Below are 26287 nucleotides of genomic sequence, written 5' to 3'. Positions count from 1 at the left end.
GCCGCTGAGCCTGCGCGTCCGGAGCCTGTGCTCCGCAACGGGAGAGGCCGCAGCAGAGGGAGGCCCGCATACCACAAAAAAAAAAAAAAAAAAAGACACAGGACAGGAATAAAGGGGCAGGACAGGAATGAGGACACGGGGAGGGAGAAGGGTAAGCTGGGACGAGGTGAGAGAGTGGCATGGACTTATATATACTACCAAATGTAAAATAGATAGCTAGTGGGAAGCAGCTGCATAGCACAGGGAGATCAGCCGCCGTCCTTGGCGCCCCCCTGCTTTGTGACCACCTAGAGGCGTGGGATAGGGAGGGTGGGAGGGAGACACAAGAGGGAGGGAATATGGGGATATATGTATACATATAGCTGATTCACTTTGTTATACAGCAGAAACTAACACACCATCGTAAAGCAATTATATTCCAATAAAGATGTTAAAAAAAAGAAAGCAAAGAAAAAATTTTAAAGTAAATAAATAAATTTTTAAAAATTAAATAAAATAGATAACTAATAAGGACCTACTGTATAGCACAGGGAACTCTACTCAATACTCTGTAATGACCTATATGGGAAAAGAATCTAAAAAAGAGTGGATATATGTATATGTATAACTGATTCACTTTGCTGTACAGCAGAAACTAACACAACATTGTAAATCAACTATACTGCAATAAAAAAATTTTTTTAAATATTAAATGGGATAATGCATCTAAATCAATTCGTTCAAAAGCTAAGTGCTATTGATTTGTCTCTCACCTGCATTTTTCAATAGACGCTAACACAAAACAAAGCACAGTAAGCGAACGACCCCACAGAACCAGGGGATTTCACTTGTTTATTTTTCTTTATCATTTGTGTGTTCCACACCTATCCTCCCAGACTAAATATTTGTGATGGGAAATGGCGTTCAAAGACACGGGTTCTAACGCCGGCCTCTGCTCACTGGGTAACTAGTTGTCCTTACCCCATCCAGTTGCTTCATTCGTTTGAGCTGCAATTCCTTCCAGGTACCAAACGGTTTAAAGGAGATACTCATAGTTCTGCTAATGCCATGAGATAGCCATGTGAGAACATCTAGCACAGCACCGGTGCTTCTTTATGCCCCTGTTTTATTCCCCTTGGCATTTATTCTCATTTCCAAAATAGCCTGGCAGGGAAAAGAGGAGACTCTTTTCCTTTCTCTCACTTGTTTACTTTGGGTTTTTTGGCATCCTTCTGTGTTTCTTCGAGGTGAGCGTAATCGCAGTAGTAAGCTACCCTAAAGGCTGCCAAAGCCTGCAGACAGGGGACATCGGGAACAAACACAGTTGCATGAGATGTGTGCCTGGTCCGTGGAGCTGTCCTTTGGCACTCCGCCCAGTCTCTGCCCACTGAATAGAACTGGATCATCTGCAGTGACATTCAGACCTTTTTCCTGAAGAGTCCGAACTAATTGAGAACTTGTCAATGTGTGTAACATGCTTTGTGCTGCCTTCTGCTTTAGCTCCCCTCTGCCAGAACACACTTCAGTGGCATCGAGCTGTCACTGGATAGACTAGATGGGTCCTTTTGGAATTCCTTCTTTCTGTCATTTAGCAAATGATCGTTTGTGCCCTTTGTAATAATGTCACCCAGCTTCCAAAGAGTGTTTTGAAAGCATTAGATCCGCGATTCTTAACCTTTTCAGGGTCATAGACACTTATGAAAATCTGACAGAAGCTATGGATACTCTTCCTCCTGCCCCTGAAAATTCATATGCACACCAAATGTTACAAATCATTTCAGAGATTTCACAACTCCCCTCTTAAATCCAGACTATGGACCCCAAATTCCAGCACTAAGTAGTATTTGTATTATAAATATTTGTATGGACAGTATTGTCCACCAATAAGCTAATACCAAACAGAGTCAGGAAATGAATATTTGTGTCTAGAGCAATTTTTTTAATGAACCAAATGATTTTTCTTGATCCGCTCTCATGGGTTGGTGGGATAAGTCAGGAAAGGAGGAGGTCTTCACAAGTAAAACAGATACTTTGTTTTACATACACTTAATAACTAGCCTTGAGGACAAAATTATAAATATAAAAATAATTGACCATGTTTTAAAAAAAACCATTAGGAGGTGTTAGCCAGTTAAGGCACCATGCCACCTATTACATACAGACAAAATGCACATGCACTCAGTATCATGATTATGCAGGAGAATGACCATGTCCTTAGAAGATAACATGTGAAATGTTTAGCATGACATCTGCCACTTACTTTAAAATGATTCAGAAAAATATAATAAATATATACATATATTGATAAAGCAAATATAGAAAATGCTAACAATTACTGAATCTAAGTGGTAGGAGTATTGTGATTCGTTGTACTACTCTTCAGGCTTTTCCTGTTTTTGAATTTTTCATTATAGAACCTTAGAGGATAAACGCACATTATTTTAAGAGAAATGTCAACCCAAGCACAATCTTTCACGTTTGGACAGGATTTTCTTCAATCAGTGAGCATCATTTTCCCATAGGAACATAATTCCACTATATTAGAATCCTGTCCTAAGATGTCCAGCATTCCTATAGCTGAGTAAATAATAAACTTTCAGTGATGATATTATACAACATTATATGATTATTATCATCATTTAAGATGCTCTCTGGGCAGTAAGCTTGTGCCCTGGGACCTGCTGCAAAATGAAGTCTCTAGAACTATCTAGAAGTTCTCAATGTCTAAAGCCAAGGCTTCAGAGTCAACAGCAGTTAGAAAGAAAGCTTTTTCTATAGGATATTCCTCATGTCATCTTCCCCTAATTCTGCAACAGATTTTTAATTCCAACACTGAAAATAGTGCTGAGTATTTGGCCAAGAAGATGGTACTGACTGTAATATCAGCACTTCCTGGCTCCATTTGACAGTAATGCAGTTAGGATTCCCAGAGCGTATCTTTTTCCATTTCTGTTATTGCATAAAATAGATAACTAATAAGGACCTACTGTATAGCACAGGGAACTCTACTCAATACTCTGTAATGACCTATATGGGAAAAGAATCTAAAAAAGAGTGGATATATGTATATGTATAACTGATTCACTTTGCTGTACAGCAGAAACTAACACAACATTGTAAATCAACTATACTGCAATAAAAAAATTTTTTTAAATATTAAATGGGATAATGCATCTAAATCAATTCGTTCAAAAGCTAAGTGCTATTGATTTGTCTCTCACCTGCATTTTTCAATAGACGCTAACACAAAACAAAGCACAGTAAGCGAACGACCCCACAGAACCAGGGGATTTCACTTGTTTATTTTTCTTTATCATTTGTGTGTTCCACACCTATCCTCCCACACTAAATATTTGTGATGGGAAATGGCATTCAAAGACACGGGTTCTAACGCCGGCCTCTGCTCACTGGGTTACTAGTTGTCCTTACCCCATCCAGTTGCTTCATTCGTTTGAGCTGCCATTCCTTCCAGGTACCAAACAGTTTAAAGGAGATACTCATAGTTCTGCTAATGCCATGAGATAGCCATGTGAGAACACCTAGCACAGCACCGGTGCTTCTTTATGCCCCTGTTTTATTCCCCTTGGCATTTATTCTCATTTCCAAAATAGCCTGGCAGGGAAAAGAGGAGACTCTTTTCCTTTCTCTCACTTGTTTACTTTGGGTTTTTTGGCATCCTTCTGTGTTTCTTCGAGGTGAGCGTAATCGCAGTAGTAAGCTACCCTAAAGGCTGCCAAAGCCTGCAGACAGGGGACATCGGGAACAAACACAGTTGCATGAGATGTGTGCCTGGTCCGTGGAGCTGTCCTTTGGCACTCCGCCCAGTCTCTGCCCACTGAATAGAACTGGATCATCTGCAGTGACATTCAGACCTTTTTCCTGAAGAGTCCGAACTAATTGAGAACTTGTCAATGTGTGTAACATGCTTTGTGCTGCCTTCTGCTTTAGCTCCCCTCTGCCAGAACACACTTCAGTGGCATCGAGCTGTCACTGGATAGACTAGATGGGTCCTTTTGGAATTCCTTCTTTCTGTCATTTAGCAAATGATCGTTTGTGCCCTTTGTAATAATGTCACCCAGCTTCCAAAGAGTGTTTTGAAAGCATTAGATCCGCGATTCTTAACCTTTTCAGGGTCATAGACACTTATGAAAATCTGACAGAAGCTATGGATACTCTTCCTCCTGCCCCTGAAAATTCATATGCACACCAAATGTTACAAATCATTTCAGAGATTTCACAACTCCCCTCTTAAATCCAGACTATGGACCCCAAATTCCAGCACTAAGTAGTATTTGTATTATAAATATTTGTATGGACAGTATTGTCCACCAATAAGCTAATACCAAACAGAGTCAGGAAATGAATATTTGTGTCTAGAGCAATTTTTTTAATGAACCAAATGATTTTTCTTGATCCGCTCTCATGGGTTGGTGGGATAAGTCAGGAAAGGAGGAGGTCTTCACAAGTAAAACAGATACTTTGTTTTACATACACTTAATAACTAGCCTTGAGGACAAAATTATAAATATAAAAATAATTGACCATGTTTTAAAAAAAAACACCATTAGGAGGTGTTAGCCAGTTAAGGCACCATGCCACCTATTACATACAGACAAAATGCACATGCACTCAGTATCATGATTATGCAGGAGAATGACCATGTCCTTAGAAGATAACATGTGAAATGTTTAGCATGACATCTGCCACTTACTTTAAAATGATTCAGAAAAATATAATAAATATATACATATATTGATAAAGCAAATATAGAAAATGCTAACAATTACTGAATCTAAGTGGTAGGAGTATTGTGATTCGTTGTACTACTCTTCAGGCTTTTCCTGTTTTTGAATTTTTCATTATAGAACCTTAGAGGATAAACGCACATTATTTTAAGAGAAATGTCAACCCAAGCACAATCTTTCACGTTTGGACAGGATTTTCTTCAATCAGTGAGCATCATTTTCCCATAGGAACATAATTCCACTATATTAGAATCCTGTCCTAAGATGTCCAGCATTCCTATAGCTGAGTAAATAATAAACTTTCAGTGATGATATTATACAACATTATATGATTATTATCATCATTTAAGATGCTCTCTGGGCAGTAAGCTTGTGCCCTGGGACCTGCTGCAAAATGAAGTCTCTAGAACTATCTAGAAGTTCTCAATGTCTAAAGCCAAGGCTTCAGAGTCAACAGCAGTTAGAAAGAAAGCTTTTTCTATAGGATATTCCTCATGTCATCTTCCCCTAATTCTGCAACAGATTTTTAATTCCAACACTGAAAATAGTGCTGAGTATTTGGCCAAGAAGATGGTACTGACTGTAATATCAGCACTTCCTGGCTCCATTTGACAGTAATGCAGTTAGGATTCCCAGAGCGTATCTTTTTCCATTTCTGTTATTGCGAGGCTACATCTGTTCTCAATGGTAAACAATTTCCGCTGTGCTATTGACAGGTAGCAGATAAGATATGCCCTCAGAGACCGCAGCCACTATGTGGAACCAGAAATTTTATTTTAAGGCCTGAACCTCCAACATTGTCAGTCCTTTAATACTTCATCAGCAAAAATAGAGCACTGTCCTTTCTTAATGGCAGATCTCAATTTCATCTCTGTTTTTCTGGTTTGCACTTTGTCTTTATGCTATTGAAAGGATGCATGACATTGGAAATAATAGTTTATTTTCCTCTCACTGTTGTGGCCTCTCCTGTTGCGGAGCACAGGCTCCGGACACGCAGGCTCAGTGGCCATGGCTCACGGGCCCAGCCGCTCCGCGGCATGTGGGTTCTTAATGGCAGATCTCAATTTCATCTCTGTTTTTCTGGTTTGCACTTTGTCTTTATGCTATTGAAAGGATGCATGACATTGGAAATAATAGTTTATTTTCCTCTCACTGTTGTGGCCTCTCCTGTTGCGGAGCACAGGCTCCGGACACGCAGGCTCAGTGGCCATGGCTCACGGGCCCAGCCGCTCCGCGGCATGTGGGATCTTCCCGGACCGGGGCACGAACCCGTGTCCCCTTTATCAGCAGGCGGACTCTCAACTACTACGCCACCAGGGAAGCCCAATAGTTTATTTTTTAAATCATGTACTTTTTGTTCAAAGCAAGGCTAATGAATGAAACTCTAGATTTTCTTAAACAGCTCTAGGGAGGTTAGATGGCTTCCATTTTCTGAATGAATTTCCTTCTGCAGGAAGGTGAATTCAGAGTGTGTTTCATGTTTACTTGGGGAATGCAGAGAGAGTGATGCCTTGGACCCAGGGAAGTACAGCCATTAAGAGCACATAGTTTCAAGTTAGACTTCCTGCATTTCAACCCCAGTGCCTTCACTTACTGCCTGTATGACTGTAAGCAAATCAGTTAACTTCACTAGACCTTCCACTCCTGATCTTTAAAATGGGTATAATAGCAATTGGACATTCATAGGCAAAAAATGGATCACAACCAAAACTCATATTTTATTCAAAACTTAACTCAAAGACCACTACTTAATACTCTGTAATGGCCTATATGGGAAAAGCAGCTAAAAAAGAGTGGGTATATGTATATGTATAACTGATTCACTTTGCCATACACCTAAAACTAACACAACATTGTAAACCAAGTATACTCCAATTAAAAAAAAATAGATCGGGGCTTAAATGTGAAACATAAAACTAAAAACTTCTAGAAAAAAATAGAAATAAAATCTTCCAGACCAAGGACTCGGCAAAGAATTTTTAGATGTGCTACCAAACCCAGTGTGTCAAAAGAAAAATTGATAAATTGTACCTCATCAAAATTAAAAACTTTTGCTCTGTGAAAGACAATGTTAAGAAGATGAAAGGACTAATTACAGGTGGGGAGATAATATTTGCAAACCACATATCTGGCAAAGGACTTGTATCTAGAATATATAAAGAACTCTTGAAACATAATATTTTTTTAAAATCCAGTTAGAGGGACTTCCCTGATGGCACAATGGTTAGGAATCTGCCTGCCAGTACAAGGGACACAGGTTCGAGCCCTGGTCTGGGAAGCTCCCACACGCTTCAGAGCAGCTACACCCGTGCACCACAACTACTGAGCCTACACTCTAGAGACCGTGAGCCACAACTACTGAGCCCGTGTGCCACAACTACTGAAGTCCACGTGCATAGAGCCCGTGCTCCACAACAAGAGAAGCCACTGCAATGAGAAGCCTGCACACCGCAACGAAGAGTAACCCCTGCTCGCCACAACTAGAGAAAGCCTGCGTGCAGCAACAAAGACCCAACGCAGCCAAAAATAAAATATAAATAAATTTATTTTAAAAATCCAATTAGAAAATGGGCAAAAGGCACAAACATTTCACTGATGAGGATATACAAACAGCAAATAAGTGCATGAAAAAATGTTCAACATCATAGGCATTAGAGAAATGCACATTAAAACCACAATGAGATATAACTATACCTATTAGGATGGCTAAAATAAAAAATAGCGGCAATACCAAATGCTGGCAAGAATGCAGAAAAAACTGGATCACTCATACATTGCTGGTGGGAATATAAAATGGCACAGCCACTCTGGAAAATAGTTTCGTTGTTCCTTTTAAAACTATAAATGGTTTTATTACCCAGAAATTGTATTCTTATGCATATATCCTACAGAAATGAAACTTATCTTTATGCAGAAACTTGTACATGAATGCTCGAAGCATCTTTATTCACCATAGCCCCAAACTGGAAACTATCCAGATGTCCCTCAATGGATGTATGTGGTTGATCCATATCGTAGAATACTACTCAACAATAAAAGGAACAAACTGTTGATATCTGCTACAACTTGGATGACCCTCTAGGAAATTATACTGAGTAGAAAAAGCCAGTCTCAAAAGGATACATACTGCATGATTCCACTTACATAACAATCATGAAATTATTATAGAGATAGATAACAGATTACTACCAGGTGATAGGGATGAGGAGAGGGTTGGATGTAAATATAAAGGGGTAGCAGAAAGGAATCTTATGGTAATGGTACAGTAAAGTATCTTGATTGCAGTGATGGTTATCTGAAGCTATACATGTGATTAACTTGCATAGAGCAACACAAATGCCATACACACCATACACAATCACAAGTAAGTGTGCATAAAAGTGGCACAGTTCGAGTGAACTCAATAGATTGTACATGCCAACTTCCTGGTTTTGATATTGTAGTATAGTTGTGCAAAATGCTGTCTTTAGGAGAGGCTGGGTAAAGTGTACACAGCACCTCCCTGTACATTTTTTTACAACTACCTGTGACTCTATAATTATTTCAAAATAAAAAGGTTTTCTTTCAATGCTTCCTAATAGAACCTTCCACCTAGAATTATGACGAGGATTAAATGAGCATTTAGCACTGTCTCTAGTGTAGGTAGTACTCAGTAAAAGTCAGCAGGGATTTTATATATTAATGGCCACCTTTGCTACTTAATTGGAAGACTATGTCTTAGATGAGAGATTTAAACTAGAATATAAATTCCATGAGAGCAAGGATTTGGGCTGTTTTGTTCACTAGACTATTCCCATACCTAGAACAGTGTGATGCATATAAGGTGCTCATTAAATATGTGTTGAAGAATGAATGAAAGAGTGCTTTTGAAGATACCATGAAGGAAGATATTTGGCAAGTAGAGCACAAGGGAATAACTTGGTAATATCCAAGGTAGGACACAGATAAAATAGCTAAAATGTCAATTTGTCTGGACTGCCTATGAGAGCAAAGGGTAGGAAAGATAAGTGATCTGTGTAGATACATTTGAACCTTCATGTGATTCCCGTTACTGTAGATTGCGTCAGCCTTAAGGGGAAAGTGGAATGGTAACTGTCTTCATGTCAGGCCCCAGTGGTGGGATTCGTAGTCTTTATTGTGTACCATACTTTTCTAGGGTGCCCAGGTATGTAATGGTCAGTGTCCAATGGAACTGTTCCTTACTCTCATGCCTTCCACTTCACTACATGGTGGTCCTGTTCCATTCAGTGCTTCCACCACACTCGCCTCTGCCACTACTATTGCAGGTCCCATTCAACCACCAAAATGAAGACTGGCTCTCTTAGTTTAAAGGACCCATGCAATAGTGTTTGGGCACAGGGTCTAGGGATTAAGCCAGAGAATCAGTACCACTCTGTATTAGTCCAAAGAGTTTCTGCTGACCGTGACCTAAGCCCAACACTGGGTCCAGGTCCCTCAACTCTCTTCTGTGTCAGAGTGAGTTTCCTGCCTATTCCAGCATCCTCCTTCCTTGCAAAGCACTAATCCCACAACTTTCTAGCTGTCAATCAAGAGATCAGTGTTGGCTGAGCATCTGCAGGATGCTGACACACGGGTAGGCAAAATATAAAATACAAAGATGTGTAATGTGTAAGACACCCATGTTCAAGAAGGTTACAGTTCCAACCAAGCAAGCAAAATGGCAAACACAAGCAGTCGGGAATAACTGTGAAATGATGATTCTAACTACAATCAGAGTTCCAAGAAGGGAGGTTTTTATATTATGACATTTCTACAAGTATGAGGAAAGAGTAGCCTGGTCAGCGCACACATCTCAGATACATGGGAGGAGAATGATTCAAGAAGCAGTGGGTCATTTGCAGTGTCAGATGCTTAGAGGAAAGTGACACGGTTCAGTGTTGGACTAGAAAGAAGCCATGTGCCTCCAACCTCATTATATATGAGCATGTGGGCTTGATTTCACTTATTTATTATTAAATATGTGTTTGTTGAGCATCTAGCACTACTGTGCTGTGGAATAATATAAAATGAAAAAAGCACTGTCTCTGCCCTCAGAAGGGTGCTCAGTAGTGGGAAAGAGAGAGTTGAAACAAATAATACAAAAGAATGAACTAGGGAGAAAATGGAGGGGCACACAGAGCATGAGTAGAATATGAAAGGAGCCATGCTGTGTTCGAAACGAACCCACGACATGGGTGATCTTAGTTTCCTCCTGGCCTGTCTTAGAACAGGAGAGCAGATCGAGGAATGGGACCAATTCTCAGTATTACTGCATTTTCAGTGGAAAATGTTATATATTTGTTATTTGTGCCCTCTGTTGTTTTCCCAAAGTTTAATTACACTTTAATTTTTTTCTACTGAAGTATAGTTGATTTACAATATTGTGTTAATTTCTGCTGTACAGCAAAATGATTCAGTTATACACATGTATACATTCTTCTTCATATTCTTTTCTCACCTACTGCTGAGCTATAAACTCCTTAATACAGGTCAGTTTGATGTATGGATAAACTAGTCTGCAGTGTTACTTGAACCTACACCATTGTGAAGGTTGTAAAAGTGCCTCTGTGACCTTCAAGACATTCAGAAGAAAATTTATGACAATTGTAGACAAGTCTAAATAATAATGCTGGAAGAGACAAAAGATCAGAAAATAACCTCTATACTTTCTCCATTCCCAGGCACCAACTTTGCACCAAATGAACACAAAATCTGTCGTTCTGTATTAACAGCAATCACCTGGCAACGATTTTCTGGCTTCCATTGGAAGTCAGAGCTCATAAATAGTTCTTAATATAAAATAGTAAACTGTTTTTACTGTATTTGCAGTTCTAGTGACTCCTTCCCACAGGCCACTGCAAGGAAAATTCCAGTTTCTTGTTTCCCCAATACTTAGAGAGGCTCTGGAGCCCAGCTGTCTGAGCTCATATCCCAGCTCTGCCTCTTACTGGCTACCTGGACATGGACAAATTGTCCAACATCCATTAGCCTCGGGGTCCTCATGTATTAGAGGGGGCAGGACTGGTTATAATACCTGTTATTGTGAGGATACAATGAGATATCATACATGAAGCTCTTGCCACGTACTGAGCTTTCAACAAATATTATCCATTATTACTGGAATCTGCTTTATTTGTGGCAAATTATTCCGTAGTATGACCAGCACCAGCATTTGTTGGACTTTTAAGTTCACATCATCTTAGACACTCTTCCTTGGAAGTCAGGTAATCCAGACTTAACATGTGAGAGCACTGGGGTACTTTACCAGTCAAAGGAAATTTATGTGACTAATGCCAGAACACCACTAACAGATTGTGTTTGATTGGCATATCAAAATGGCTCATTAGCAATTGTGAGAATTGCTCAAAGGATACAACAAAGTATTTTGGCAACATCTGGATTCTTAAGGGGGAGGCGAGAGATGGCAGTGGTGATGGGGTTGTTAATTCCTAAATTAAGTGAATTAACAAAGGTGCTCAGTATCCTGAGTATAGAAACAGCCTGAGGCACTTCCTGCTTCTCTCTTTCCATTTACAGAATGGGGATTAATGTCTTTTATGTACCTACTTAATAAGAAAGGTCAATAGGGGCTCTTAGGGGTAGATTTAAATAACCATCATTACTATTAATTCAGCCTCTGGATCAAGCATCAGAGGAGCTTTGGTTCCTGACGCAGGACGGCACAGTCTCCGTTCTGCCTGAGTGGCCTTACTCTCTCCTCCCACCTGTTTGCATTTTTAGTAGCCAGGTCAGGGACCATAGGAGGCACAAGGTGAATCCTGCTCTCAGGGATCTTACGGCTTCCACTGTTTGGTAGGCTGACTAGGGCAGTTGTGGTACACACCCAATACAGCTTACCAATTTAGTGAGAAGCATTTAACTCCTTTTTTGTTTTTATTTTACTCTTTCCAGCTTTATTGAGATGTAATTGACATATAATATATACAACATCCTTAAGTGTAGGGGTCCTACCTTCTCTGAATCTTCCAGCCTCCAGAGCTTCCTGATCAAAACCAGGCCCACTAAAGTATGTGAGATGCGAAACGCTAGCCTCACCTTGCCAATCCTGTATCCTTCAGACAATGCTGATTCATGGGACAGGGATGGAGTCAGGAGCCAAGCCAAGGAAATATAATCTGTTGTGACATCTCCTCTTCCCTGGGCTGCCAACCTTGGACATGCTCAATTAACTGCACTCTAGTGTCCTACACAAATCACCTCTCACCATCTTAATCAATGGAATTTTCCTACTTCCCTTAGAAACCACCCTGTTCTCTAAGCCGGTTCACAACCCTGAACCTACTTTTGTCATATAGTTTGTCTTTATTCTCCCTTGTGGCTCTTATTATTAATAGTACTGATAGTAGAGCTAATACATAGCATTTACCATGTACCAAACATCGTCTAAGCACTTTACATGTATAAACTCATTTAATCCTCCCAACAACCCTCTGAAGTAGTTACTATTATTATCCCCATTTGACAAATGAGGAAACTAAAGCATAAAGAGATTAAGTAACTTGTCCAAAGTCACACAGCTAATAAGTGACAAAAATAAGGAAATGAACTTGCACAGTCTGGGCCTGAATTCCATATTCTTAATAACTGTATGACACCACTTCTCATCCTACATTATTTCTTCCCTCATACAACTATTTAAAAGGCAAAATGTTGTTCCTAGCTGTCTCTAAGCAATTTCACTTCCATTTCATTTTTTCGAAGGGTATCGATTCTTCTGAAGTTTCTTTCTACTATCCCAAATATTTTAAGATCATGGGAATTATTCACATAAATCATCAAAATGCTTTGCCTCCAAAGTTTCTGTTGCCGTGCTTTTTACTTAATTTCTATCCTTTCTCTCCATCCCAATGTGTTTCTTTAAACCAAAGTTGCAAGTGGGTATTCTTGCAGCCTGGGCTGCCACCTTCAGAACTTCATTAATCTTTGAGATTCTTACTTTCCTAAAGGACAGTGACAGTGGCGTAATTACCTGGCAACCAGTAGTAAAAGTAATTTGAATTTAAATCTCTTAGTGTTTCTTTCTTTAGGAATTTATTTAATCCTGTTCCCCTTAATATTTTAGGGAGTATGTTAGGGGCACAATAAAGGGAGGCAAAGGGACATGATTTTGCATCTGATTAAGAAGTGGTTGGGTTTCTTTCCTTTTAGATTTCAGATTTGAAGTTTTTGCACCTTTTATCCAGTCTTCCCACAGGCTTTGAGGTTTATTCATCTTTAACCAGAAGGGAGATTTTAAATGTTTTTGCTTATTGAATGTAAATGTATTGAAAGCACAAGGAGACATCATTTAATACTTCTTTGTTAATTTTTTAAATGAAAATCAGTCATTCAAATCATCCCTCACCCAACCTTTCTAAATTCTAAGACATTAAAGTTAATATCAATTAAATAATGGATTAATATATCTAATTGCCAGCATATATGTTTTGTATCACATTTATGACAAAACAATTATACTTTTAAGTCTGTTCTTATAGACTTTATAGTGCTTCTGAGTCCTTTGCACACTGAATTTAGGTGCATTTCACAGGACTTAGTGAAAGGTTATGGTGGTGGAAGTTTATGGGTGTTACTTGACTGTTGTGAAAAATTGCTTGTCTTTCTATATCTGTTGCCAAAGCCACTGGCCAGAAAATCCACCCTTTATTTTACACACTTGTCTTTTGGCACGTGAAATCTTCCCAGTAACTCACTTGATAGTGTAATTTGCAGGTAGGTGATTACCAACCAGAGTAAACCGGGGGCTGTGTGTTCATGATGTAGCTATAAACTGTGCAGTATTTGCCTCATGTTTATGTGTGTGAGGTAGCCCTGGGGGCCTGTATGCAGGGTAAGCTCTGTACAAAGTCACATCAAAACTATACTTAGTAGTCAGGGGAATCATTTCTAACCAGTGGCTTTTAAGGGCCAAAGGAAGAGAGGTGGTTTAAGGATTTGTGAATGATTGATAGCATTAAAAATACTTTGTAAATGAGATGTGTGTTTTATTATCCGGGATGGAGGAATGTGGCACTTTCAAAACACCTATCGAACGGGTAGCAAAATTCCCACATAGAATTGGGTTTCCACCAGGAAAGACAACAGATATTAATGGCATCATCTCAGTTGCTCAATTGCTCAATTACTTGCAGTAATTAGGGAAAGGGTCAGTTTCAATTAAAGTATTGAATTACAGAATACTTCATGTTAAGTAAAAGAGGTATTCTTCAAGAATTGCTGTGAAATACTATGGATTTGGCTTAACAGATCTTTCCTATAACTGGCACAGCCTTTATGAACAGACCACCAGGAATTGGGCTTTGAAATTGGTACAGCCCGAATGTACGATATTTTGGTGTGTTTAAAATTTAGGAAATTAAAAAAGCAGAATGTGTAATAAATATGCCAAGATTAATCCTTAAAGTCACATCAGTCCTCTTTTGGAGTTGTCTTTTCTGTGACATCCACTGGGTTAGCATAAACTTGCCAGATGTTCAATGGCCCTGAAAAGAAAATCACAACACAGAGGCCAATCCAAAACCCAGATACTTAGTTAAATAATCCAGTTCTTAGAAACACTACGAGCTGTGCATATCTGGATCATTTCTCTGGTCCTTCACTAGTTACTTCCAGTGTAATTAAAGCCCCTTTAAAATTGAATTCCTAACATAATCAGAGGCACATTTCCAGGACTGTGAGGCTGCTTCAAGATGCGATTAGAGGGGGGCTAAGTCAGGTGAGCATCAGGAATCATCGGTAGAGGTGGGCAAAGCCCTGAAAATGAGCAATTATCATCATATGTCACATTTCTCATCTCTTTTGCAACAGGGCTACATAAAAGGAAAGTGCAGGGGTGTTTTAATGGCTTCAGCTGCCATTTGTGTGTGTGCCTAAATTTGCATGTTGTAACCTGATGTATATTCATGTCTGCAAATTACACTTGAAAGTAAACTAATGATGCCAACCTCTGCTGACATTAAGCAGTGGGAAATTTTGTAAAGGATTTAGACCTTTCTCTGCACTGAGTTTTATCTTTGTAGAATCTATGTACAACACACTTTCTCTACGTTTATTGTGTCTTATGAGCCTCGTTGCTTGTGAGAGAAAAAGCAAGTCAATGGAATAGATATTTTTTTCTTCCTTTCAGACCACAGGACAGGTTGGGATTTTTTTTTCTTCCTCAAATATTTTTTTAAATCTATCTTTTAAATCCAAACTCTCTGCTGGTGATATTTTTGTTCTTATAAAGACCACACTTTTCTTTCCTCAGTTTCATCCCGTTCCTTCATGTTCTGTGATATTGCTGTGGTATCAATCCCAGCTCATAATTATTTTTCTCCCGTTTAGCCACAAGGTGTAAATTTGCTACCTGAAAAGGCGTGCTCTGACAGTTAATCTCCATGTGTGTCCAAAGGCTGATCTGGCTGCACTGGATAATTTCCCTGGGGGATTGTTCTGTAGAATGGGGGGCCATTTGTTGAGCTGTCTAATGTGGTAGATGAGAAAATGAAAGGACTGCCAGAGAGAAACAGGATCATACGGTGGCTTTCAGAGCAAAAAGGAAATCAAAGGACAATTTCAGGTCCAGTCTAGTTCCCCAAGCATGTTTCTGGAACTAGGGAAGCAGAGATATTTTCTTGTTAGTGTTTTTAGAGAAGTCACCGAGAGAGAGTCCCAAATTAGGATGTTCTGGCAAATTTAGTCATGCCTGCGGGCTGTACTCAGAAATTATCTCCAGCCTAAACTCTTCCGTTTGTGCCTGAGCCTTACAAGTTCTTCAAGGGTCTGCACAAGTGTTTGGGACCAGAAGAAAAAATATATGTTGACATTGACTCTAAGATCCAAAAATTATCTACAAGATTATGAAATGTTTAATTGAATGTTGACAAAATATGTACTATCAACTTCATTAAGTATTAAATTTAGCCTTCTTAAAAATTACATGAAACCAAATCACAGATTCAGTTTTCTCACTTTCCAAGATTTCCAGCATGCCAATCATGAATTAAGTGAATTGCATATAGCCAGTAATTTGAAATGCAAAATTATAAGAATCCTTTCCTTTTTTTTTTTTTTTTTTTTTTTTACACAAAAATGTATATCGTAGTTGGGATGTGAGGGCATCTTCACATTCTTTCTGTGACATGTGTGGTAGGACTAAAAAAAGAGAGCCCAGGGCCCATGAAGATTTTAAAACAGCTCTGCCCTTTTCTTCTCTTCTCCGAGTGTGTGATTGGTCCTGAAGACACAGGTTAGCAAAGATGCTAATTGGAGAACCAGTTTCTTCTTGCTGTATGCACCCGTAGTTGAGGTGAAGTGACAGAGGCGGTAGTCTGATCACGAGGAAGTTCCCAAGGCACCTGCATACCCTTGGAAAGATCACAGGACAGTGCCTGGTTCTGTTGAAGAGGGAGTGTTCGTATTAAGCGGGGAAAGCAAAGCCGTCCAGTTGGGACATGTTAGAAGAGCACCAGTGTCCCTTGTCTGAGTTGTGTTCTCTCCCAACAGATGACCGGCTCTCACGTGCCCTTGAGTTTTAGTCAACTTTTCTCAGTGTGACAGATATTTCCTTTTTTGGAATGGAAAATTTGAAGTGGTGGGGCAGGAAAGAAGGTGGATTATCTGGATTGCATGTGTGATGATCTTAGTCTTTACTTCAAAGGCTTAACGTCTTCAGGCTTTTACTTTATTCATCACACTTGGAACGGTGAATGTCAGTTCCCTCCGAAAGACATGGAATATGACATGTCCTTGTAATTCCAGCCCCAAATAATGACCACTAATAAGAATAACCACTAATCGGGGCTTCCCTGGTGGCGCAGTGGTTGCGCGGCCGCCTGCCGATGCAGGGGAACCGGGTTCGCGCCCCGGTCCGGGAAGATCCCACATGCCGCGGAGCGGCTGGACCCGTGAGCCATGGCCGCTGAGCCTGCGCGTCCGGAGCTTGTGCTTCGCAACGGGAGAGGCCACAACAGAGGAAGGCCCGCATACCACAAAAAAAAAAAAAAAAAGAATAACCACTAATGATTCTTGCAGAACTTTTTTCTTTACATATACTGCAATATTATTAATTTATTTTCTTTTATAAAATGAGGTAATAAATAAGGCTTTTAAATTTTTTTCACTTAACGATATATCTTAGGTATTTTTCCTTGTCAACACATGTGTACTTAGCTCATTCATTGCAGTGGCCACATGACATTCCACTGGATGGCTGGACCACAATTGATTTAACTGCCCTCTGTTACTGGATATTTAAGTTGGCTATTCAGCTTTGATCTTTCAAGCGAAAGTACCATATGCCTAAATAAACCATGATATATTAGCTAGAAATATACACTCTTGACCCCCTGCATTGGCATAGTCCTTCCCAGAAGCAGAAAGAACCAAATCTTTCCCTATACTGATGCTTGTGATTAAATGTAAAACCTATATGTGTTTAGTTATTTCTGTGTCTTTTGTTTCTGCCTTTTCCTCTTATGCAGTCATCTGCAGCCAGGGACAAGGACGAACAGGCTCTACCGGTAGGAAGCAGTGGCCTTGCCTGTACCTGTTCATGTGCCTGTGGAGAGTGTGAGGGCAGGGGTGGGCGGAAGGGGCTCTTGTGCTCAACATCCTCTCCCTTGGAATACTTAAAGGGTTTAATCTGCTGGTGTGTGTATGCTCTGTCCTGTAATTAGTGTCAACTGAATTCTTACATTGAGTGACAAATTATTTCTGGGACTGGGTTTCAAAAAGTTTGAGTTCTCTCTTTCACTTGGCATGGAAAAGTTGAAAGAGTGAGATATTTCCAAATTACATTCCAAGGGATGTTGAGCAGATATTGGGGGACAGCGAGGGATCTAATGCTTGGTATCTATTTGTGTATCTGCATGCACCTATCTTTTTGGTTGGAAGTTTCTTTTGGTTCCATCAAAAGAAATGCTGCATGAGATCTATATATTCAATATATACATAATGCCCCGAAGACTGCTTTAAGTTCTGTAGACGTAATCCTAGGCTAATGAAGATGTCCACAAGAGAGTTCTTTCGGTTTCCCAAAATAAGGACCATAGTAACAGTGATTATGACAAATTATTAACAACAAACACATTTTCCAGTTCCTGTCCAATTAACATGTCACATTTTGTATTGTGCAGCTTGGCAAGGAAATGACCATCAGTTTTTGTGTTCAGCCATCAAACAGTGATTACATTTCAACTCTATTAAAATCTTTTAACCTTGCCCCTAAAAATTTTTGAGCCTTAATCTTCTGAATCAAATAACACAATGCATTAAAAAATGTTCCAGATTTTCGAGGCTGAAAGGACTAGTAATGAAGATACATATGACCCCATTCTTCCTCCTGTGATGCTCAGAACAGACTTCTGACATGCATTGAGAGCCCATAGGATATGCCTGATCCAGTACTGGGCTAAGGGTGCAGACACAGTCTCTTCCTTTGTGAATCATGATCTGGTTCACCAATGAGACACCAGTAATCCCCTCTGATTCTTCTCCAAACCCTGTAGAGTTGGAAATATTATTTCTAATAGAATATCAGTTATAATAAAATCACACTAAAAAATGCAGATTTCTCCATGTATCTCACACTGACATTTTACCCATACTTCAAACTTACTCTGGGTTTCATGTTTGTCTCCAAACATGTGGCTCAGTTTTAAAAAGTATTCTATAAAACAAGGGACGAATGGGCAATAGTTTGGAAACACTGTCCAAGTTAATCAAGTTAACCAGATTTCTTTAGTGTTAGACTTAGTGGTCTAATGTGTATCTTAAAACTCTAAAGGTGAGTTGGTCTAGGATGTAGCAATGTCCAAATATATTTGGTCAAGGAGTCTCTTGTGGGACTTTTCTTGGGAAACCCCCTTGTGGATCTGGAGTGTAATGGAATATTTTGCAAAACCCTGTAATGTAAAGGACTCTTTGGAGCCAGGAAGGTTGTCTGTGGATTCATAATAGGAGATTCTCTCTCTTCAAATCTTACTTAACATAGACCGTAAGCCTTCATGGATGAGAGCTGTGGTTCCCATCGTGGAGATGAGGTACCCCGGAATGTGTGCAGGATGTCCCTTTGCGGAGCAAGGGGGAAATATTAGCACCTCTATTGTTGGCTTTCTTTGTTACTCTTCATTATTTCTACTTTTGCAAATGTTTTATGATATATATGCCCATATTTTAGTATGTGTCTGGATATAGATAGAGATACATATGGATATAGATACAGATATAGATAGATGCATATATACACACTCAAAAATTTTACTGATAGGAGGCACAATCCAGACATCTTAGAGACCACCCACTGGTTCAGAGAACAGATTTTTTTGCTTTTATCCTAGCTTTTTTTTTTTTTTTTTTTTTGTGGTATGCGGGCCTCCCTCTGCTGCGGCCTCTCCCGTTGCGGAGCACAGGCTCCGGACGCGCAGGCCCAGCGGCCACGGCTCACGGACCCAGCCGCTCCGCGGCATGTGGGATCCTCCCAGACCGGGGCGCGAACCCGGTTCCCCCGCATCGGCAGGTGGACGCGCAACCACTGCGCCACCAGGGAAGCCCTGAGAACAGATTTTGAGTGAAGCGGACCTGCAGCCCATTCCTCTATCCTCCATTTTTTTTTTTTTTTTTGTGGTACGGGGGCCTCACACTGTTGTGGTCTCTCCCGTTGCGGAGCACAGGCTCCGGACGCGCAGGCTCAGCGGCCATGGCTCACGGGCCCAGCCGCTCCGCGGCATGTGGGATCCTCCCAAACCGGGGCGCGAATCCGGTTCCCCTGCATCGGCAGGAGGACGCGCAACCACTGCGCCACCAGGGAAGCCCCAATCCTCCATTTTTTTATCTGTGTGACCCGAACACCTCATTTCGCTTCTCTGAGACTAAATTTCCTCATCTGTCTAAAGGGAACAATAATGGTATCTAGTTCCTAGGGTTCAGTTAGAGCATGGAGGTGAAGGCTATGGCACGTTGACTAGCATATAATAAGTTGGATGTGAGAACGCCATTCCTTCAGGAGACTTTGAAGGGATGTGCGCTGAAAATCTTTGCTTCAGTTGTGTGTGAGCGTCTTACAGACTAGGTGAGGACTTGCCTTGCATTTCTGGGCACTAACCGCCTCTTTGTCTGGTCCCTCTCTCTGCTCAGGCGAAGCCGCGTCTGCAACGGGGCGGGAGCTCCGCCTCCCTCCACAACAGTCTCATGAGGAACAGCATCTTCCAGCTCATGATACACACCCTCGACCCGCTTGCTGAAGGTAAACATCAGGCTTTGGCTTGGGTGGGGGAGAGGATGTGCAAAGTCCTCTCTTCATAAAATATGTTCACGCTTCCGTCACAAACTGGCTGATGTCCGCGTGTTAACCTCTGCCAGAGGCAGCCCTGGCCCTTCTGCGTGCTTATCTGCAACCGCCCAGCTCACGATCAGAGATTTTTCACCAGGAGCAGGAGCGGAGGTCTGTTGGCTGATTCTGTCTTTTGATGCCTCCAGCATAAATACAGTTTGTTACGAGGCGGAGAAGACAAGAGAGGTTTCTCTCCCTTCCAGCTAGAGTAACAGTTCTCTTTCATCATCCTCCTAAGTTTCAAATGAAGAAAAATCGATAAATTGTACATCTTAAAAAAAGAAAAAGATGAGACAAGACCTCCATGACTTAGGAGGGCTGTGATTAGTTTGGGGAATGATGTTCACTGCAGAGCACTGATGTTGTACCTATTCTTTGGCAACTGGAAGATGGGAGGTGAGCTTCTAAGCACCCAAAGAGCGCTCTCTAAGATAACTGCTTAGGATCAGACTGAAGAGGCCTGGTTCACCTCCTAGGGACATTATGTAAGCCATCACCAAGAATTCAGTATTGTGTTCTTCCAGTTTTACTCATTCACAAGGAAGCGAGGTACATCTTGTTTCTTGAATTGCGTAAGTATCCTAAAAAATTAATTTTTCAAGGAAGTAGATATCTGATGCATCAAATAAATATCAGAGTTAGGCTACTAGCAAAGGGTTCAAATATAACCAAGTCTTCTGTTCTCCCTTCATCCCTGGACCTTACAGTAAGGCCTGATGTTACACGGAGGCGAATAGCCTGGGAAACAGGTCTCTGCCACTGACAAATTATCCCCACATAAATCAGAGCTCTTAACCAATATAAAGCTCGGCTAAATAATTTCAAGGGTTCAGGCCATCAGGAGATTCAGATGCAGTCAAGAAAAGTCTGGGACCTCAAGAGCGGCTCCCCAGGTCCTGTCTCCCCTCGTTGGACACGCACCTTCACCCCGAATAATAAGTGAGGATCACGGGCTCACCTCTCACTGTGGAGCATTTCAGTTATAAAACATTTCTGCCTTATACCCCAGAGAGTTACGTAGCTGATGTGATATTTTCCAAAGAGCCTTCTTTCATAGATCCTGGGTTCTGTTTACTCAGGTAATCCTTTTCCAGGAACATCCTAAATATCATTACTCTCTTTACCAGAGGTCCACATGACAAGGAAATTAGCCCTGGCCACCAGCCTTCTTTTCCTCCCCACCAGGGTCACCCCCACAAAAATGATCTCAGGGAGTGAGGGGATCGCAGGCCAACCTCCGCCCAGCCACAAAGCATTTGTGTGACTTTGGGCAACTTAGAGCCTCTCTAGTACTTGGTTCTTTCACCTACAGTAATAGTTACCTTTGTCTGGTACTTTATAATTGACAAAGTATTTTCACACCTGTGAATCTTTGCTTTATAATAACACTTCATAGCTAACATTATTATTCTAATTTCATAAAATAGGGTACCACCAAAATAGATCTCAAATGTATCTCCTTCTGTCTCTGCCAGCTCTTTATTCCAAGCCATCTTCATCGCTTTCTAGCTGGTCTTCCATTTCCTCTGTTGCCTCTTTCTTTGCATATTTCCCACACAGCAGCCCAAGTAATCTTCTTAAAAAGTAAATCAAATTATGTCACTCCTATTAACCTACCGTGGCTTCTCGTGGCTCTTAGGAAAATTGTGAAATACTTGCCATGGTCTGCATGATCTGTCTCTTTCTCCAAACTCACGTTGACTCACTTTGCTTTAGCCAGACAGAGGCCTTCTGTCGTAAAACAGATACTTCTTTCCTGCCTCAGGGTCATCGCATAGGCTGTTCCCCCCGCCCAGAATACTTTTCTTTTTCCCATTTTCTTCCACTTTTCCCAGCTTTATTCCTGCCCGTTCTTCAGTGCTCTGTGTAAATGACACCTCCTGACCATCCAGTATAAATCAGGGCCCCAATCATCCTCTCTCTTTAATTTTTCCTTTTTGCCCGCATTACAATTTGTGTGGTTATTTGTTCACTGCCTGTCTCCCCCAGGACATGGTAAATTTCTAGAGAGCAGGGATTCTGTTTATTTACTAGTTGTCCCCAAGGACTAGCAGTCTACCTGGCACATGGTAGCTGCTAAGCCTTAGAAGAATTAAGCAACTTGGCCAAAGTCATGCTTTTGCTCTGATAGTCACACAATTTCAAAGCCCTCTAAAGCCCCATGGTTTTAAGATTGTATCTTGGTTATTTTGAGCCACCATCTTCGCCATCCATCACCCAAAAGAGTCAGGTGAGAGAAGAAATGAACTATCTTATCTGCCCCAACTTGATTATGAGCAGGCAGGCAACTGGGTATATTTATTTCTGGCAAGGCACATTATGTAGTAATTGAGGACAGACTCCAGAGCCAGACTCTCTGGATTCAAATTCCAGCTCTGCATTTATTAGCTGTGTGACCTTGGATAAGTTACTTAACCTCTCTGTACCTCAGTTTCCTCATCTGTAAAAATGAGGATGATATATAATGTCTACATCATAAGGTTGTGATAAGGACTAAAGGAGTGAATGTACATTAAGCATTGAACACATTGCCTAGCAGATCGTAAGCACCATATACAGGTTTGGAATTACTCTGTTCCATTATTTTGAAAAATAATGCAGCATATGAATGTTTTAATTTAAAACATTCAAAAGGTTATGCGGAAAAAATAAGTCTTCCTCCTCCAACAACCTCCTAATTTTCTCCAGTCCCCCAATTCTCCCAGAGGAAACCACAGCTACCAATTTCTTGGGGCTCATTCCAGAGATGATCTATGCATATACAATTACGTGTGTGTGTGTGTGTGTGTGTGTGTGTGTGTGTGTGTGTCAACAACCTCCTAATTTTCTCCAGTCCCCCAATTCTCCCAGAGGAAACCACAGCTACCAATTTCTTGGGGCTCATTCCAGAGATGATCTATGCATATACAATTACGTGTGTGTGTGTGTGTGTGTGTGTGTGTGTGTCATTGCCCACAGGTCTCAACAATCTAAATTTCTGTGGTTTTTGTTTGAGGGAGTTCAGTTTCTGGTAGGGCTTGTTTTCTTGTTTTTGTTTTTCTGTTTGGTGGGGAGGTTGTACTTTGTGAGATAAGAGAGAGTGAATCTGAGTTGTCTCGGAGTTGGGCCATCAGTGATTTTACGAAACACCTGGCCCTTGTAGGGCTGTGCTGCTGTTAAAATGTTTGTTCCTGCTATACCAAGATGTGCCTTCCGAATCTGGACGTCTGCTTTCAAGGTGAAACCTCTCCCCGAAAGACGTGGAGTGCTCCAGTGGTGTGAATCTGGGAGAACGCTGAGAGCCATAATCAGTTCTGGACTTGAGTGATTAGAAAATATGGAAAGTACTTCAATGCTTTAAAATTGCTCCATAGCACGCGGCCAAGAAAGCAGATTGCTCTGGTATTTTTCCCCCAAAAAAATTCACAATCATTTTCCCTTCCAAGAACATTCCAAGCTCTCAGAAATAGTCATATCTCTTTTAGTTTGCATCTAATCACTTGAGTTCACACATCCGCATGCCAAACTGTCACCTTTTAACAATATTGAGCATGCTGGTTACATCACCAAGCTGACCGCATGAACACTGCAGTGGCTTCTCTGTTATACTAATGGTTGTTCCTGGCGTCTGCCTTGCTGAGTCATGCATTGGCACCACATGGCAGACTGTGTTCATAAAGGGAAGTTTTCAACATCACCTAGGACAGATGACCTATGGAAAGACAGTCAATGCCCTTCCCCAGGGCACTGATTCCTACACTAGTTGCCACCTTATTATGGGGGCCTAATTGTTTGCTTGTATTGGCCTTGGGCACTCTTGGCCCTATTGTTTCCCTGTTGCTGGAGGAGGAGGGTGCTGAAGTATTTGTTACAGCAGAAAATTAAACTGAACTACTGAAAAAACAAAAAACAATGCCCTTTTTCTCACCTGTGCCATTCTGGTGTCAGTCCAGTGATGGAGCCCTTACTAAAAGCTTTTATTGGTAGTCAGTTTGGCCTCTGAGCCCGAGCCACTAGACGGCAGTGTCTGTGTTTATCTATTGATATGTAACAAAGCACCCACCCCCATATTATTCCTGCTCATGATTTCATGGATCAGGAATTTGGGTGATTCAGGGATCAGCCGGGTGATTCTTCTGTTCTATGTGGTAACAACAGAGGTCATTTGATGTTATTCAGCTAGGAGACCTGCAGGTTAGAAGGTCCAAAAGGGCCTCGCTCACATGTCTGGCACCTTTGAAGGTACAGCTGGAAGGCCAGACTCGGCTGGGCCCCCTGACTCTCCAGGTTGTCTCAGGGCCTTTCCACATGCTTGGCATTCTTACACGGTGGCTGAGGACTCCAAGAGCAAACCTTCCAAGAGGCCCAGGCCGTGGCAGCAAAGCTTCCCATGACCTAGCCTGGGAAGTCCCAGGAAGTCACTTCTACTGTATTCTACTAATCAAGCCATCACAAAGTCCAGCCTAGACTCAAGACGGGGAAGAGACTCTGCCTCTCCATGGGAAGATAGCAGAGAACGTGAAACCACCTATCATCTAACCTAATCTGTTTCAGGGACACACATCACTGAGAGCTTCATCTGTCCGTGGTTCATTGGTGTGCCCTGGGCACACTACACTGTGTGGAAGGGACAAAGCCATCGTCAGCTTGCCTTGGGTGAAGATTTAGTCCAAACAAGACCAAGCTGTGCCTTTCCATGGCCACAGAATTCTGAACAGGACATTGTTGATGAAAAGAAGGAATCTGCTTAAGGCTCATATAAATCGTTGGAATAAAGATTTTGTTTCTTTTATAAGAAAGCCCTGGAGAACTAGCACTGTTGGTCTTTGAGATCATAGTGTGACTGTCTGAATTGATCTTTCTAAAATAATCCGGTGTCCCAGGGCTTCCCTGGTGGCGCAGTGTTTGAGGGTCCGCCTGCCAATGCAGGGGACACGGGTTCGTGCCCCAGTCCTGGAGGATCCCACATGCCGCAGAGCAGCTGGGCCCATGAGCCATGGCCGCTGAGCCTGCGTGTCCGGAGCCTGTGCTCCGCGACGGGAGAGGCCACAACAGTGAGAGGCATGCGTACCGAAAAAAAAAAAAAAAAAATCCGGTGTCCCATGTTGGTTTTAACATTTCTCTAAACAGGCCATTATATTTACCCAAGTGTATGTTTTTATGAACCTAAAACAAGGATGCTGGGTGTAGCGCTTTTGAAGTGAAAAGTAGCTGTTATGAATTTGCCTAATAATAATAAATATGATAGTATTTGCAGAGTGCTTACTGTAAGACATGCACTATGTTGAGTGCTCTACGTAAACCATCCCATTTAATCCTTACACTAGCCCTACCCCGTCAGTCAGAGAAGAACACTGAAATGTAAAGAGGCTGTGTCTTGCCTCACCAGGTGACACAGGAAGTAAATGGCAGAGCCAGAATGTGAACCTATGGCTGTTGCCTGACTCAGTCCATTCTTGTACTTCTTGTGCTGCTCTGTTTCCTTGTGTAACCTCATGTCCAGCTCAGTGTCCCTTTTTCTTCTAATGTAGACGTCAGCCTAAATACCAGGAGCTCTGACCTATCCCTGGACCAGTTATACATTCATGTTGTAAGATGTGAATTTCCCCTACAGAAGCCTCTGCAGCAAGGCCTGGCCTGGCCTTAGCTTCCCCCCTCCATTCCCTCACACCTTGAGTTGCAGCCACACTCGCGAGTCTACAAGCGCACCTTGCTCTCATTCGCTTTTGCTTAAGCGCGTGGAATTACCACTGATAGCACCATCCAGGATGACATGGGTACTGTTCTACACAGCAAAAGGAACCCCATAGCCAACTCTGTAATTCCGGGAGAGCCCAGTGACTGGGTGATGAAATGGAGAGATTGCTGTGAGGACAAGACTTAGAGTTTGGCCGTGGCGCATATGTGGTCCGAGAGTCAGACTCTCAGCATTCAGATCCTGGCTCAGCCTCTAGCTCTGAGACCTCAAACAAGCTTCTCAACCTCATTAGGCCTCAGTTTTTCCACTTTTAAAATGGAATAATGTTAGCAGCACGAGCATAAGTTTATGAGTAGTATTTCCAACCTGAAAGGGGCTTGGTTTCTTCATTTGTAAAAAGGAATAATAATAGTTCCACCATCAGAAGTTTATGGTGAATATTCAGTACAACAGTACCCAAAAAGCATATAGGGCTTCCCTGGTGGCGCAGTGGTTGAGAGTCCGCCTGCCGATGCAGGGGACACGGGTTCGTGCCCTGGTCCGGGAGGATCC

The 26287-nt window shown here is 41.5% G+C and overlaps 1 protein-coding gene across 3 annotated transcripts in view; it reads left to right on the top strand.

Moving 5' to 3' along the window:
• The window catches only part of SLC24A2 (solute carrier family 24 member 2), a 253195-nt gene that overhangs the window by 144315 nt on the left and 82593 nt on the right, over positions 1-26287 (top strand). For all 3 annotated transcript variants that reach the window (XM_024126763.2, XM_055087221.1, XM_024126764.1), the window contains exons 2-3: positions 17210-17248; positions 19863-19971. In XM_024126763.2, coding sequence (XP_023982531.1) covers positions 17210-17248; positions 19863-19971 — 148 coding nt within the window. The remainder of the gene's footprint in view (positions 1-17209; positions 17249-19862; positions 19972-26287) is intronic.

The sequence above is a fragment of the Physeter macrocephalus genome, chromosome 9 (genome assembly GCF_002837175.3).
Source record: "Physeter macrocephalus isolate SW-GA chromosome 9, ASM283717v5, whole genome shotgun sequence".
Classification (NCBI taxonomy): Eukaryota; Metazoa; Chordata; class Mammalia; order Artiodactyla; family Physeteridae; genus Physeter; species Physeter macrocephalus.
Note: the sequence above shows the minus strand (reverse complement) of the source record. Positions and strands in the feature narration are given on the sequence as shown.